Source organism: Nesoenas mayeri (assembly GCF_963082525.1).
Source record: "Nesoenas mayeri genome assembly, chromosome: 13".
Taxonomy (NCBI): Eukaryota; Metazoa; Chordata; class Aves; order Columbiformes; family Columbidae; genus Nesoenas; species Nesoenas mayeri.
In genome coordinates, this window is record NC_137550.1 from 9,060,771 (window position 1) to 9,077,410 (window position 16,640).

The 16,640-nt window shown below is 47.3% G+C and overlaps 1 protein-coding gene across 1 annotated transcript; it reads left to right on the forward strand.

Moving 5' to 3' along the window:
• Positions 1-7,760: 7,760 nt before the first annotated feature.
• Positions 7,761-15,854, forward strand: HMGN5 (high mobility group nucleosome binding domain 5). The gene is made up of 6 exons (XM_080352631.1): positions 7,761-8,555; positions 9,720-9,749; positions 10,192-10,221; positions 11,147-11,197; positions 13,775-13,918; positions 15,187-15,854. Exons 1-6 carry the CDS (start codon positions 8,541-8,543, stop codon positions 15,232-15,234), a joined length of 318 nt encoding a protein of 105 aa, XP_080208757.1. The 5' UTR covers positions 7,761-8,540; the 3' UTR covers positions 15,235-15,854.
• The last annotated feature ends 786 nt before the right edge of the window (positions 15,855-16,640 follow it).

Below are 16,640 nucleotides of genomic sequence, written 5' to 3' on the forward strand. Positions count from 1 at the left end.
GTGGAGAAGGGGAAAGATGATTTATTTGAACTTTGGGCTCACCGGTCGCTCCGCTGGCAGGACGCCTGCCCTCCTCTCCTCCTCGCAACGCCCTTCGGCTCCTCCGAGCTGGAATTCCGAATGAGCTGCACCTTGTCTTTCTGCCTACTAAAAACCTGCTGTAATCATTACTCTCAAAAGTGCACTTTAGAAAGCGTTTTATCTTCATGAAAGAAGATTTATTGAGTTAAGAGCAATACACGAATTGGGTATTATTGAAACAACGAGGTTTTCCTGACCCATAATAGTAAATTTTCTACTCTATTGGCAGAAAAGCACAATGTTTTCTATTCCCAGGCTACTCATATAAAATCCATGGTATTATTTTTGTTCTATTAAACAGTTGTGAAGTGTTTAATTATCCTTCTCAAGGTAGGCCGAAACCTCAAACATACTGAACAAATTGATATTATGCCTCTAAGAGGAAAATCTATTGTTCTTGTGCAGCCAACAAAATAATATGTATATAATATTTAGTGATAGTTGGTGTTTCCTCGATTCATTTCTGCACTTGCTGTAGCCCGTGTTTGTACAAGGCCACCTCGTCAGGTGGCATCTTTTATTGCCATCTCTTTCACCAGAAGGAAAGTTAAACAGTTGCATTTTGGTTTGGATTATTTTATATATTATGAAGCTGCAACACTGAGGAAGCGGCGGCATGAGTGTAACTGCTCTCTGATGCGGAGCCCAATGGATTGGCCACCCCGGAGTTATCCGGGGGTTTCAGATAAAAATATTGCCAGTAATGGCAAAAAAAACCCCACCTTGCATTTTTCTTAGAGCACAGACAAGGATGGGGGCTTCTGAGCACCCAAAAATTAAGCTATTTTTAAAAAATGTAGTAGAATCTCACAATGAAAGATATTACACTAATCAACTGAAAAATTGCTCTTGTACAAAGGGTCAGAAAGCACATGTGCTCCAGAGGCTCAACAGCTCCTTTGTAACCACGGAGAGAAATGCATCCAGAACCCAGTCGCAAATATTTGGCCAGTAACATGAGAACATGCCAGGTTCCATTCTCCGATTGCACTTGTACTATCGAGAGAAGACGATCCAGATCTGTCAGAACTCCCAACATGGAGGAACATGGGATTGGTAAGAAATGGCAGCTCAGCACTAAATCAGAAATCCATTTCTCATTTCCACCCCCAGCCTACCGAACTGGCCGATAACCGGAGCCAGGCGGCAAACGGTGAATCTGAGTGTCCCCTCACTTCACCCATGTCCGGCCACAACTTGTGTGTGGAAGCCCAGGAGATCCGCTTCTCCTCTTCCTCCTCATCTGGAAACAGAGCAAGGCCCAAGTTTCCATGTTTTCATATAGAATATATTATAATATACAGAGCTGCGGGACAGGAGAGCTGGTTTTTTGTTGGTTTATTGTTTGGGTTTGGGTTTGCTGGTTTTTGTTTTGTTTTTCTGGTAGAGGCAAAAATAAGTGTCTGAGTAGGTGGCAAATGTTTTTCAGAAAGTTCTCCTTGTAGACGCTATTCGGTTGAAAACATAGATTTTTTTCAGAGTAGGCAAGATACCCTTTTTTATGAAGCATCTATTCTGGTTTCCACATTGCTTCCTTTGACACACGGTGTGAATTTAGGGACAGGCGCTGGATGTGATGAGCCTTGTCCCTCCCATTCCGTGACTCTGTAAATTCTGCACGACGTGGCAGCATGTGCACGAGGGAGTAAAACACGTCGCACAGCCCCTGGTGCTCAGTGTTAATTGTTAAATAAAACACAACACAAGGCACCTACTCCTGGTTCAACGTTTGCACCGGCGCTCGGGCGCAGGGCGTTCACCGGCCCGCACGCATCCCTGCGGATATTAGATGACAAGAGGCGGCTCAAAGCGAGACTGAACAGTCCCTGCCGTGAGAGCAGCTCAGCGCGGCTGCGGGGGTGGAACCGCCGGTTCGGCGCCGGTTCCACCCCGGGCCCCGCAATCGGTTCCACCCCGGGCCCCACAAGCGCCGCCGTCGCCCGCGCGGCCCCGGCGCTGCCGGCCCCGCCGCGCCCCCTGCTGGACAGAGGCGGCAGCGGCCGCGCCGCGGGCGGGAAGAGGAGGAGGAAGAGAGGGGGAGGGGGAGGAGGAAGAAAGAGGAGGAAGAGGGGGAGGAGGGCAACCTGAAAGCACGTTACAGGGGCACCGAACAGCTCCCCCTGCGTTTGCCGGTCCCTTTATCAGGGCGGGATTTCCCTCGGGGCGAAGGAGCAGCGCTCACAGCGGAGGAGAGACCTGTGAGCAGGGATGCTGTGATGTGATGTGGAATCACAGAATCACCGAATCATTGCGGTTGGAGAGACCCTCAAGACCATCGAGTCCAACCATAACCCAACACTGGCCCTAACCCATGTGCCAAAGAGCATCATCTAGACATCTTTTAAACCCCTCCAGGGCTGGTGACTCCAGCACTGCCCTGGGCAGCCTGTTCCAACGCCCGACAGCCCTTTGGGAAAGAAATTGTTCCCCAGATCCAACCTCAGCTTTCCCTGGCGCAACTTGAGGCCGTTTCCTCTGCTCCTGGCGCTTGTTCCTGGGGAGCAGAGCCCGACCCCCCTGGCTCCAAGCTCCTTTCAGGCAGTTCAGAGATCAGAAGGTCTCCCCTCAGCTCCTGTTCTCCAGCTGAACGCCCCAGGTCCCTCAGCCGCTCCCATCACACTTTTGCTCCAGCCCCTCACCAGCTCCATTCCCTTCTCTTAGCTCGCTCCAGCACCTCAAGGCCTTTCTTGGCGTGAGGGGCCCAAAGCTGATCTGAGGACTTGAGCTGGGATGTGCAGCGCACACTCGGAGTGAATCTCGCAGCAGCAGGTCCCGCGCTGTGACGGGCGGGCGGTGGGGAGCAGCCGCGCAGCGGGTGTGTGCGATGGCATCTGGGTGAAAGCAGGCTGGAGGTGCACTCCAGGTGCACGCACAGCGCACTGCGGCAGCTGCGCAGCGTACATCGTGTGGGTCCTCTGCACCGGCTGTTCCGCTTTACAGGTTTGCCCGCATTAAAGCCAACTGCCTGCCAGGAGTGCTCTGGGCAGGTGTGCAATCTTTACGCAAGACAAAGGCCGGGCAAGCCTTTCAAATGTTTTTGGCAAAGTACACCGTACGCATTAAAAAAAAAAAAAAAAAAAAAAAGACAAAACCCACTAAAATTGAAGCCAGAGATGCCAACTAGTCCAAGAGCTGGAACTTCTGCGTTTGTGCTCCAGCACTGAGACCTCAGCAGAGGTCACGTTCTTGCCAGGGCCGCCTGCTCGGCCAGCGCTGGGTATCGGCAGCCGGACCCCAGACCCTGCTCCGGCTCCCTGCTGCTGCCTGCACCACGGCCAGGCTGACATGATTAGCAACAGCAGTGTCACAGGACTTGGCTACATCAGCTGGCACGGGGATGGTCACCGTTCCCTGCCCCGGACACCTTCCTGTCCCTCTGCTGACTTCTGCCCATGCACAACACCCCCCTTAGCGTTTAATTTCTCACTTTCCTTGTGCTTCGGACTGGCTGACCACCCTGCCAGCCCTGAGCCCCTGGCCAGCCCTGGCTCTGCCAAGCCCTGCACGTGTTCCTGACGTGCACTTAGTTACCCTGAAGTACCCGAGGGAAGGACACGGAACACTACAGGTACCAGGATTTCAGCCAGAACAACAGGAATAGTCACTCCTTTAATGCTGTTTTAGGGTCGTTTGTTCAACTGGGCATTCTCAGCGAGCTGCTGCCCTCTGACAAGATGCAATCCACAAGTCTGCCAACAGCCTGGCCGGCTCCCTGGCTCCCGCTGACTTAGGACCTGGGCTGGACAGAACACATTTTTGTGTTCTGAACACTAAATCCTGCCTTCCCTGAGCCCATCCAGTGAGAAACCTGCAGTTCCTGCATGCTGTGAGCTCAGAGCCAGCTAAAAGAAGGGGAAGCACAGCTGCAAATGGTCCGTGACGCCTGCCGTGCCGTTGTTCGAAGAGAAGTTTTGACATACTTGGAGACAGCTCGTGAATTCACAGCTGCAGAGGTCTTGGGGTTTCCTAGGACCAAGTCAGCTTCGGTTAAAGGGTCTGCTCACAGGGTTGCTCTCCTGCTTGCCACTCATGTTCTGGGCATCTTCAAATGGCTGTTGGAAAGACTTGTTAAATAAAACCAAAGTGCTAAAGGCTTTGCAAACCTTCACGGTGTTTACTTGGTCACAGCCCTCTCAGGCGCGGAGCCTCCTCAGGAAAGGATGCGAAAAGTAACACGGGCCATCTCCTCGGGTTTTGTGCGGAGCCGGTTTTAAAGGAGGGCTCGCACGCTTCTGCGGGTGCGGCGAGGACCATCTGGCAATGGTTAGCATGTCATTATTCGCTTTGTCGATTTATTCTAGCCCGTACCGATGCTTCAGCGCGAGACAGATCCTCAGGCGAGCTTGCGAGTTCCTGTCTGGGAACTTCCCCAGCCTCCTCCACAATAAACACAGATGCAAAAAAACCTAATTTGGGTTTTCTGCTCCAGTATTGTCTTTTTTACATGTTCCTTTTATATCTCAATAGTCAATTCATTCTAGAAAATGTCTTTCGGGCTTCCTGCTCCTGACGAGACTGAAAAATGACTTACTGTGCTTTTTAAGTCATTTTGCTAGTTGTGCCCCTGATTCTGGTTTTCACACAACCATTTTTGCATTTCAGTTGTTTATAAGATTTTCTGGTTTCCTCATTAAAATGCAAATCCACCTTTTGGAAGGATGCCTTTTGTTTCTGATGGCCTCCCACCTTTTAGCCACGTGTGATTTTTCGGTTGTTTTTATAGCCATGCTTGATCCTCCTCTGTGTTTTCGACAGGTGATACGCATTTGGTCAGAGCTTCCAATGTGATGTCTCCACGCTGCATTAAACCCTTTTGTTCTTTTAGCTACCGCGTTCAGCTGTTTTCAAGAAGCCACCTCACTGTTACAAAGTTCCCCTTTCCAAAATTAAGACCAAGAGGGGATTTCTTTGGCTTTTCTTCCTCTGATCAGAGGGGTGACACTCAAGTATGTAACGGTCACCGATTCAAAGAATGATTAGTTAGGTCCTGCTCGCTGCCCTCAACCAAATCAAGAGATGCTTCTCCTTTTGTGGCTTCCCTGACCAGCTGCTCCATAAAAAGTAATTAGTAGCATGTAATCATTTACGCTCAGATGTAATATCTGTGTGGGCTACACAGAGACACTGGACATGTCCTGTCACAACTGTGTATTCTGGCCTTGCCGCCTCCCTCGTCTTCCTGTGTTATAACAGACATTTCCACTTATTTCTGTGTTGAGAAGTCTCCAAACCTGTCACTAATCTCTTCCTGTTAGGTGAGGGAATGTATTTTCTTGTTTTCAATGCCAGATTGCACATCGGTCCTAGAATGGAGCCCTGAAGGTGCCTGCTCTTGTCTGCCGACGGCAGGAGCCCAACTAACTCATATGTGAGCAGCTGCTTCTGGGCAGATGAATCTGCCTGGAAGTCACTTCTGTTTTGCAGATTATATTATTTACACATCCCTGTATGACATTTGCACTTTGCGGTGAAGGTGTCTCCCCATTTCGGGGACCAGAGGCCAAGAACTGGCAACACGTTGCCCACGCACACGACTCTTGCTGCTCCTCAGACTTCTCTCTTCTGTGCGCTACCATAACCTCCTGTTTTTGAAGAGAGAGAATTGTTTCCATAACGGCAGTCACCACGCATTTGAGACCCGTACAGCAGTGCACACCTTGCGAGAACTGTGCAGGGAAAGGCAAATAAAACACAGTGCTGCCAACTAATAATTTTTTCTTTTGTGCTTTTTCCGGCTTCATTTTAGTAGTGGTCTTAGTTTTGACTGCTTTTCCAAATAACATCTTATTTCAAAGAACCAAAACGGGAAGAGTCCAATGGACTGAAATTTCTTCTTAGCTATACTTTGTGTTTAATAAAAGTCTGTGTTTACTTTGGTGCTTGAAGTCATCCCTTTTACTATCAGGGACCAGGCAGGAAGCTGTAGCTGAGCCAAAGGTTTTACTGAAGATGAACAAACTGACTCAATGAGAATCCTGAACCAACCAAGTTACACCCTTGTGCTCCCAAATTAACAAGCACTGAATGTTTCATTGCAGTCAATATTGAGTGTGACATATAAATCAATTTTTACCCAGGACAAACCATAAAATTACTTAGGACAAACTATAAAATTCACCAAGCACAAACACCTTCTCTAGATCAATAATCCCCTCATCCCAAAAGTTATATAAAACAAGGCCAACGGACACTTTTAAAAGCCAGGTACATAACATGAAAACGTGTTTTGTGATATTTTGCCACAAAAAATGCCTGTATTAGTATTACTTGCCATGTGCATTATGACAGAATCCTAATTTCCCTTGCCTTTGGACTCTTTGCACACTAGAGACAAATGAATCAGGGAATAAAATGTCTCGGGTCTGAACAACATGACCATGAGAGCTGCAAGACAACCAGGATCCCACAGTGGAAAGGAAACTCCTCGTGCTCAAAACTCATATGAAATTGGTTCTGTGGTTACACTGGTGTCAGCAGTGCCCAGAAGATACACTCCCCAGTATTTAGGAGGCCGCTCATATACATTTTTGAATAATTAGTGTGTATCAACAAAAAAAAAAATAGGCTTTTGATGGTTCTACACTGACTGGAGGAACAGGGGGAAAGGTGGACCCGTGGATGGACAACTGCTCAGCATAACTCCAAGGACCAGGAAGATAATCAACTATTAACATATAAGAATTTTGAGAAGGTGAAAAGTGACAAATCAAAAAGTCACCATGAATTTATCAAAAAGAGGGGTGACAGCTGTTCAGATAGCAGCATTGAAAGGGATCCGGGGATTACAGGGGATCAGAAAAAGAATCTGAACCAACATGGTGATGCTGTTGCACGGTCAGCAAATACCACACTGAGACAGGTTACCTAATTGACCTGATTATTGGATATAGATGTGAGGAAGAACGCAAAGTTGGAAAGAGCCTGGAGCAGCCTAAGAATGATAAAAGGTTTCGAAAGGCCTATGAGGTCATGAAACCTGTGAGAATTTGTTCAGTCTAGAAAAATGAAGTTTATGATATTGTGAGGTGAAAAAGTATCTAAAACATTAACGTACATTTATGCTGGTTAATTGTTCTCTGTATCTGCCAAACACTTGGCAAAGAAACTTACATCCACAAGCAAAGCACAGTTCAAACATAGGGAAAACTTTGTGAGTTTAAGGGCAGTTGAGTGCTCAGTGTATCTAGGAAGACTGCACAACCTCCTTTATTGTAGGTTTTTATAAAGAGATTACAGTGGCTTTTGGCAGGAACAGTCACACCCAGAGCAGTAGCCCCTCCATTAGGTCTCACTTGCAAAAATCCTTCAGTCCTAAAGTGGTTTTAATACACAGTTTGTGCTTTTCCCAAAGAAATACACAGGCTAGATGGTGGAGACCCTGACAAGAGATTGCAGTTGCTGGAAACGACCACGTTTTCCCTAATCCGCACACAAGTCTTAGCCTTCACCTCAGGGCCTAACCCAAACTCCCAGGCCCATCTCCAGAAGATCTCACGCCCCAAAGCTGCGGTAGAACGCACCAAAGCGCAACTTTGGGGACAAAACTGCTCCCGAAGGCTCCGCCGCCCGGCGCCGGGGGCCGTTCCGCCCCGCGCTCACCCCGCGGGGCCGGGCGGACAAAGGCCGCAGCCCCCGCAGCCGCCTGAGGGGCCGCGGGCTCCGCCGGCCCGTTCCAACAGGTCCCGCAGGGGCGGGAAGCGGCGGGCCCAGCTTCTCCCGGGCCCCTGCCGCCGGCCGCCAGGCCGCAGTCCCGCAGCGGGCGGGCCGGAGCCGCCGCCGAGGCGGCCATGTTGTCGTCCTGCGGCCTGTGGTAACTTTCGGGGAAGTTTCTTTCCCGGCCTCTGGGGGGAACGACGCGGGAGGGGGAGGGATGGGGATCTGCGGCCGAGCGGGGCAGGACGCGCCGTGGCGCGGAGGCCGCTCGGAGAAGCGCCGTGGGGAAGCGGCCGGCCCCGCTCCACGCGTGGCGTGCCCGGCTGCCGCGGGCCGAGCGGGGGCAGCCGGCCGGGCCCTCCCCGCGGCGCCGCATCCAGCGCGCGCTCGGCGGCCGCGCTGCGCAGACAGCGTAAAGCCGCCGTCCCTCCGCCCGCCAGCGGCTCTCGCGCTACGGCCGCCACCCCGCCCCCTCCGCCCCACGCCCCGCCTCCCGCCGCCGCTGCTCGCGCTCCTATTGGCCGCCGCGCCCGTCACTCGGCGGCTGGGCCCATCTCGCGCTCCCCATTCATGCAGTTTGGTTGCGTGTTGGTGTATTTTACTGTTTGCAATAAAGAGGGGGGGATTTTTTTTTGTTCAGTTTCTGCTGCAATTAACTCTTGGTCCCTTATACATCTTCTTCTTTTTTTTTTTTTTTTTTTTTTTGCAATTTTGCAGAACGGTTGAAACAGTTTTTTGGTGGTTGCATTTATTTTTGATATATATCTCTATCTGTATATTTTGCAATCAACTATTAAGGTGCAACTATGCCCAAAAGAAAGGTAAGTACAAAAATTAAGAAGAAAAAAAAAGAGGGGGAAGAGATAGGGAACGAAGGGGAGAGATTAAAGCGGCCTTTGCGAAATTATCTGTTAAAATTCTTGCGCGCGCGCGTGTGTATGTGGAGTGGGGTTTGTTTTGTTTTTTTTTTGCATTTGTTTTAATTTTTCGTGCCTGTCTTATAAAGTAGAGCTGGGACCGGAGGGGAGAGGGTTTAGGGCGTGTTGTTGGTGCGGGTAGCGGGGTTGGGTTGTTGCGGGGGGGGGGGAAGCGAAGCTGCGAGTTCACTTCGGGCTGTTTTGTTTGCAGAGGAGAAGGCTGAGCGGTGTCTCCATGCTGGATTACAAACAGCCATAGTGCTGCTGCTGCCCCTGTGGAGAACACAGGCTCAGCACGGCGGGGCCGCCGCTCTCCCGCCGCCCAAAAACCCGCTCTCCCAACGCCCCCAAACCCCCTTTCCCGCCCCCCGCAACATTTTAAGGCGGATCGTGTCACCCCTCGGGAGGATTTGTGGCTAAATTCGCTTCTTTCTCCTGCGTTTGCCTTTGTTCTCTGGGTTTTTTTTCCCTCCCTCCTCTCCCACTTCTTGTCATACCAGATGGTTGTGCAATGGTAATTTGGAGCCATTAGGCGGCGCAGAATTTGAAACTGTCCTTGAAGAAAAAAAAAAAAAAAAAAAAAGAAAAAAAAAAGGCAACACGACGGGATTCACCACCATAATTAGTAACTTTGTGTGTGCGTGTCGCCGTTATTCCGAGTCCCCCACCCGCCGCGACCACCGCCCGCCCGCGGGGGCTTCGGCCCGGTCCCGCCGGTCCCCCCGCCCCGCCGTTCGGCGGGGCGGGGGGACCGGCGGGACCGGGCCGAAGCCCCCGCGGGCGGCGAGCGGCTCCGCGACCGATTCCGTGTCGCCGTCATTGTCCTTGCGCGGGGCCGGCGACGACCTTGTTGTGTCAGGTAATTTGGCGGGAACTTTTTAAACGGCGGGGACGCCTCAGCGCGATGGCGGCGGCTCTGCGGCCGCGGGGCATTGTGGGAGTTGTAGTCTGTGAGGTGTGTGTGGGGGGGTGAGCCGCCATGGGTCTCCCCTCACCCTTTTTAGCGTTCTGAGGAGGGAATTCTCCTCAATGGCGGGTTCTCACCTCAGTGTCTCGCTTTCCTTGCAGGCTCCAGCTGAAGGAGAGGCAAAGGAGGAGGTAGGAGCTGCTTCTTCCCCACCATTCCCCCATCCTGCTGTGGTTCTCCACAGAAATGATGAGCCCCTTGCATACCCTCAGGGGTTTGGTTTTGAGGTCCCCAGGCCCACCTCTGGGTCTTTCAGCTGAGGTGGACGCCGGGTGTCCAAGGGGAATGTGTCCCCTTCAGCCTGACAGAGCCTTAATGGCACAGTTCCTGGAAATAAAGAAACTTTATCACCACCTCAGTAGGGTAGAAACATCGCAGCACAGAGCGGGAGCTACTGAACAAAGCTGCGCTTTTGGGATGTCATCGCCATAACGCCCGTAATTTCGTGATTCCTAGAATCTGTGTGGCGTTTCGTGGTGTAATGTATGTGCTGCGCAATTCTGGGTTTTAGTTCTGAGAAAGCAGTGCTTTATATGCTCTCTGAACGTTAGTGACACGTCTTTCTTTACGCAGCCAAAGAGAAGGTCAGCTAGACTATCTGCTGTAAGTATCTTTCTTTACTCATTTAATACTACATCACATGGGATGCTAAGTTCTGGGGGATAGTTAGAAACCATTTGGGTGGTTGTCGGGTTTTTTTCCCACCAGTATTATGACAGGTATGGTTACGGTATTGTAATATTTAAAGGCAAAACTCCTATTCTGTGTTCCCAGTCCTTGAGTATCAGCACATGACAGGCTCCCTTCTACACATCTTACATGAGATACAACATAGGCCTTAGTTAAAATTCAGTCTGGACACGTGAGTATCCAGAGTCAAGGAATATTGATTTTAAGATGCATTTGTTCTCTGTAGGTCTTCTCCATACAAATACCTGCTCGTAGCTCTATAAATTACCTGCTCTCTCCTTAGAATTGTAGTTTGCCCATTGATTTTGCGGGCCTGACACTGTTGGGTAAACTGAGACCTAGAGGGTGTAAATCTGTGTCACGCGGTAGGGTTCAGCCTGAAGTCACAGCCTAAACAGGCTCTCGGCATCCTCTTCTACAGACGCTTAGTGCACCCAGCCCTTTTTTAAACCAGCCTGGAAATGCCAAGTGGGTAATGGTTGCTATTTAAAAAAGAAAGTACTTAATTTTAGTGAAAGCTAAGATGTGTATTCCTATGTAGAGTTATGTCCAAATGTTAATGCCGTTCATTTTTGACACACACTTGCCTTCACAGCAGATGGTGGCACCCAGACGCAGTAACGATCTACTTAATACTACTGTCAGCATCTGTACCATAACACGGGTTTGGATAACAAAACATTCTCATCCGTCTCTGACATTTACTCCTTTACACTACAGAATTAAGCAGACAGCTCTGAACTGTTTTATGTTTGAATAGTTCTCAAAAGTTGCCAACATACTGCAAAAACATTCATAACCTTCATCTGATTCTGTTTCTTATGTATGTTTTGTACAGAAACCTGCTCCACCTAAACCGGAGCCAAAGCCCAAAAAGGCAGCACCTAAGGTAAGTGTTGGAGATCTCTTGAACTGAAGTTATAATTTTCTTTCCCAAGCTGTTTATAGGGGAATAAGAAGCATCCACAACAAACCATTTTGGTTTTTCGTAATTTTCTTTAAAGATTTAAGATTGAATTATGTGAGATGAAATAATGCGAAAGATAGAAAGATAATTTTTTCCAATTGCTAGTGAAGGAATGTGGTGAACTGAACAGATTTTTCATCAGTTGTGGTGAGGCTTTACTGCCTGCCTTGCAAGGCTGTTCTGAAGTTTCATATAATGCATTGTTGGGAAAACGATGCTTTGAATAGAGATCAGAGACTCAGTTAGAGAAGGCATTGAAAATCATGCTTTTAATTACAGTTTCTTACTATGTTTTCATTCAAAAGCAATCTCTTCAGTAAGTTATCTGTTCATTGGATTTTAATCACTGGAGATAAAATTCTACATGCCCGTTAAGTTCTTAAGCTGGATATTTTTGGAAATGTCAAAAATATTGGCATATCTGACAGTGTAGCTAAAGAAGAAACTGTTTCAAGCTGCTTTGTAGCAACAGTTTGGAATTTAAAAGGGGACAATTCTATAATCCACGAGTTAGTTCTTTATAGTCCCTTCCTCTCACAAACTTCCCCAGCAGTCGCAGTTTGCAGTGCTTTTGGTTCTTTTTAGATCTGTAAATGATCAGATTGTACTAGGATTTGGCAGGTGGAAAACGACAAAACTTTAGTGTTCTTTTTAGCCTGTTCCCATCATACACTTTCCGTTGTGGTTTTGGATGGTTACATGGGGAAAGTGCGGGCGAGATGCTTTAGGTATAGAAGGGGACGATGGGCTGGGAAGCTGGAGCTCTTTGCTGTACGTTTAAAAGGCGCTGCAGGTGCATACGGCACAGCAGAACTCCAGAAGATGAAAACTTGCCCCAGGCAGACTGGGAAAATGTGCTGGTTTGTGCTGGAGTGCTGGTTTGAAGCTGGGATACCTGAGCTGCATTGCTGACTCTCCAGAGCTCTGAAGACTGGATCAACATCTGTGCAAAAGGGGATGTAATAAGAATAGTGCAGGCATCTTTAATTCTTGTTTCCCCCGATGCTTAACTTTGCAGCCGTCAGGTTCTTTGAGTATTTTATCTCCTTGGCTATTTTTTGCCCTGGACTCACTGGGTTGTGGAAGAGGGTTTACAGAATAGCTGTTAGCTCGTCCCCAGAGGCCAGGCACATTGCAGGACAGAGCAGAGACCCCGGGACCTTCCCTCACAGCTGCATGCGGCCAGACATGCTCCCCCTGCTCAGTCTGGCCGTGGAAGCCAGTTTCTGTGCTTTATCAGCAAAGAGTGGGCCTGCAGAGAACTCCAGGTCTGTGATAAGTGAGGCTTCGTGAGAGGCTTGTCGAGTGGGCACAGCACAGGAGATGGGGACTCCGAACACCACGTAGCAAAGTTCCCAGGTGGGCTGAAATCCCTCAGCAAGGTCAGTCTGGGGAGAGGAAAGAGACCCTCACCCATTCTGGTGCTACTCACCTCCTGTCTTAAGTTTTCTGCCTTATTATAGAATTTGGTGTTAATTTGGGTGAATTTTTAATCATCAGTATCGTTGAAGAAACAGGTGACTTTGCTCCTCACACTCTGTGTCTGAGTTTACCCTTAGCAAGCAGCTCATTTTTAAGGTGAATTAATTCTGTACACTAATAAGGCGTCAAAATAAGAAGTTACACTTCTGGTAACTTTTAGTCACTGAGACAACTTCATCTTCTGAGTAGAAATCTATACACATGTTCAGTAATTATCTGTTTATCTTCACTTACCTGTGAGCAGTAACTTTGCAGATATTTCTGGTTGCTGTGTTGGAATTAGGTTAATCAAGCAAGGAACTGAGCTCGTGTGCTTAGTGCAGCAAGAGGCAGATCCTCGGGAGTGAAACCGAGCAGAGTCGTGGTTGTTACTGTACTGGGTCGGGCTCTGCCCTTGCCGTAAAGAAAACTATTCCTACAGAAGTTGTAGCATCAAGTTTTGTTTTGATTTATCCTGATCTACCTATAAGAAACTGCGCTTGAGTAATAAATGGGAAGCTGTTATTGAAGTGATGCTCCTGGGCCCCCAGCTTGTCTACTACACAAATGGTTTATTATAGGAAGGAACATTTGTGGCAGGGAAGGGAGAAAGTCCTTTGACTACAGCTTGGCTGCAGTTTGCTAAATAGGCATTAATAGCACATCTGAAGTATTGTGGTATTTCCACTGGTTGTACATGTTCTTTTTGTTCTGTGGTATGTCTTTCAGCAGCACAGCAGAAATACAGGCCAGTTCAATTCCAATATTTTTTAACTAATTTAATTGAATGCCTATTAAAAACTGCAATTCTTTTAACCCTGGCCACGGCTGCTTTTATATTATGCACTTCCCAGTAGCACATTCAGGACAGAACAGAAGGAGAACACTTCTCCTTAGAAACTTTCATCTCATCTTTGTCAATAAGAAGTTCAGTGGAGAAGCAGATCGTGTAGATGGTTTTGGAGTTGAGAATGTGTGTATGCAGATGTATGAGGTGGAAATTAGTGTTCACCTTATCACGGTCTGTTTTCTTAACAGAAAGAAAAAGCAGCAAATGATAAAAAGGAGGACAAAAAGGCAGCAACAAAAGGGAAGAAAGGAGCCAAAGGCAAAGATGAAACTAAACAAGAGGATGCTAAAGAAGAAAACCACTCTGAAAATGGAGATACCAAAACTAATGAGGTACTTTAGCTACAGTAAACACAAGAATAAACACGGATGTATTGATAATACATCTGCAGGAAATAAGGACTGGGCCTCCTTGTCAGAGGGGGGTGTTTTTTACTGCCATCCCGTAAAGAGAGACCAGCTGCAGTGTCTGCGCAGGGCAGCTCCCAGGGACAGCGCGAAAGAATAGCGTTCTCCTTCGGAATCATTCCTGCTGCATGCCAGAGCCCTTCCACAGGTGGTCTGGGCTGTCCTGGTGTCCCTCCTGGGGTTGGCACAAGTGCGATGCAGAATATTTGGGGAACAATAGAGCTCAGTAAGATTGCTCTCCAAGCCCGAGCTGGCTTCGCGTGTCCTCTCTGGGCTGCGGGATTGCTCAGCACGGGCTGGGACTGGGCCAGAAATCTGGTTTTAAGTTTTTACACAATTCTTTAAAACAATTCTTCGCCTCAGAACAATTCAACGAGAGATCTGCGAAATCAAGTCAGTCTTGTCTTTTGATCTACGAGCCTGTTTCTTATAGGTTATTACTCTATCAGCTCCTTACTCAAGAGCTGCTGTTTGCCAGGAGCAGCTACAGGCTTCAGTCGCCTCCTGGTGACCTCGAGCAGATTTCTTGTTGATAGTAGAAGCACGACATTTTCTACGGGCTCCCTTTGCCCCTGTAGGCTCAGACTAGCCTGTGGTGCTTTTGATTTACAGTGATCTCTCTTCATGTGTTGAGTTTCATTATCCACTTAGTGGGTTGTCTGTTCTTTCATTTTTAAAATTAATTTGGGAGCTTCTTTGCTAAAAATTAATATGAGGCTAATGTACTTGAAAGGATCTGTGGTAGGAGCTTTGCGATTTTGGTATGTTGACTTGTAATAGCAGACGTTTATATAGAAAACAGGTGAGAACCAATTTCCCCAAAGTTTGGACAATAGACAAGTGTCACACGTCTATGTGTAATTCTTACAGTTCCCTGTGACTTGCAGAGATGAGGACTTGAACTTTCCCTAGCATATGATTAATCTAAAATATGTTCTCAACTTCTGCCTCTTTGGAGGCACTTAACTTTCCAAAATTAACTCCGTAATTAAATAATACCTGTGTTTTAATTTTTAGAATTGCCAGCTGACGTGTTGTTGTGTTGGTATTTTTGGTAGTAGCTGTGCATTTTTGTCTGTCCACACAAAGTGTTGTCTGTGCACTAACAAACTAGTCTCTCTTTGCTGCTCGCTAGAATGGAGTCCGATCGGCATTACCAATAATATTTCTATTCTTCCCAAACATTTTTCTAGGCACCAGCTGCTGAAGCATCTGATGATAAGGAAGCCAAGTCCGAGTAATGTTCACCCTGCCCTGTATCTCCATCATTTGGTATCCGTACCTCCATGCTGTATTGTTAACAGAGAGGAATATTTTTATCAACTATTTTATAAATGCAGGTTTTTTTAGCATGAATTTAATTATGGAACATCTTCATCTCGGTTACTTGGGAATTAAATCCCTAACAAACAAAACAACAACAACAAAAATCATTGTTTTTAAATTTTGTGATTGTAATAGTTTGTATGGTACATGGAAAGAATAAGTGGTGGTAGCTTTTGACTTCTGTCAGTGTGTCCCTTTTTGTGTAAGTCATGCTTACAGACTTCAGATTTTAATTTTTTCCCTTGTATGTGTTGTATGGTTTCTTAAAGTGGGGAGGTCTCAAAACAAATAACTGTGTTAAACATTCCAGTGGTTCTGTGGGTTGCTTTTATAAAGAAGGTGAGCTATTTTCATGAAAAACCTAAGAGCTGGAAATCTGTTGTTTCCCAAATGTAATTTTATTTTGTCAGTTTTGAAAAAAAAAAAAAAATAAAAGTGTAATCATGTTTTTAAATGAAATACAAACATTTCTTTTAAAAGGGCAGGTTGGTTGTATGTACCCACTGTTAGGAATTTTGCTGGATTTATCTTAATAAAAAAGACTCCTCAAAAGCTGATTGTGGTTTGTTGCTTGTGCTGCAAACGTGCTGCTGGAAGCTGCCGCGTTCCAGAGGAGCGCTGGGCCGTGGTGTGAGAGCCTGAGCCCCAGCTTCTGCTGGGGAAAAACCCAACTTTTGGGGCAGCCTCTGAGCAGCCAGCGTGGGAATAGATGATTTCAGAGGACACGTGCCGGTTCGTCAATACACCTTGAGCATTATAGCTGTTATAAATTCTGAAGGGTATTGTCTGACTTATGTGCCTGTTGATTATGATTTAGAGGGGGGTTCTTCCCTCTTGGAAATGTTGCAGAGGCTTTAAGACTCCCACGTTTACGTTAAACCCTTCACGGCTGAAATCATGGATGTTGGGATGATCATAGTCCTGGTTAAAGTGCAGACTTGCACAACTGTTATGGTTTTCTTCTTTAAACACGTGTTACAGAATGTTTTCTTGGGCTTGCCTGGCTTCTCCTAGCACGATAACACCTATGTGTACAGAAGTGCTTTCCTTTAACATGAGCTTCATTTTTCTGGGAAATGACAGCTAGACAAGACAGTAGTCAAATGGGGGTCTAATACTGGTTTTACCTAGCCTGCGGTTTGTTGCTACAGCTATTCTATGCAACTTCCTCAAGGGCATTTCAATTTTTCCTCTTAAAGCCTCCTTTTATATAAAGTCTCTTCACACTTACAGCCAAATACATTATATATTTAATAAGAAGAAAAATGCCTGCAATGCAGAAACCTTATCTTGTACATTAAATTGTTTCACAGCCCAGATA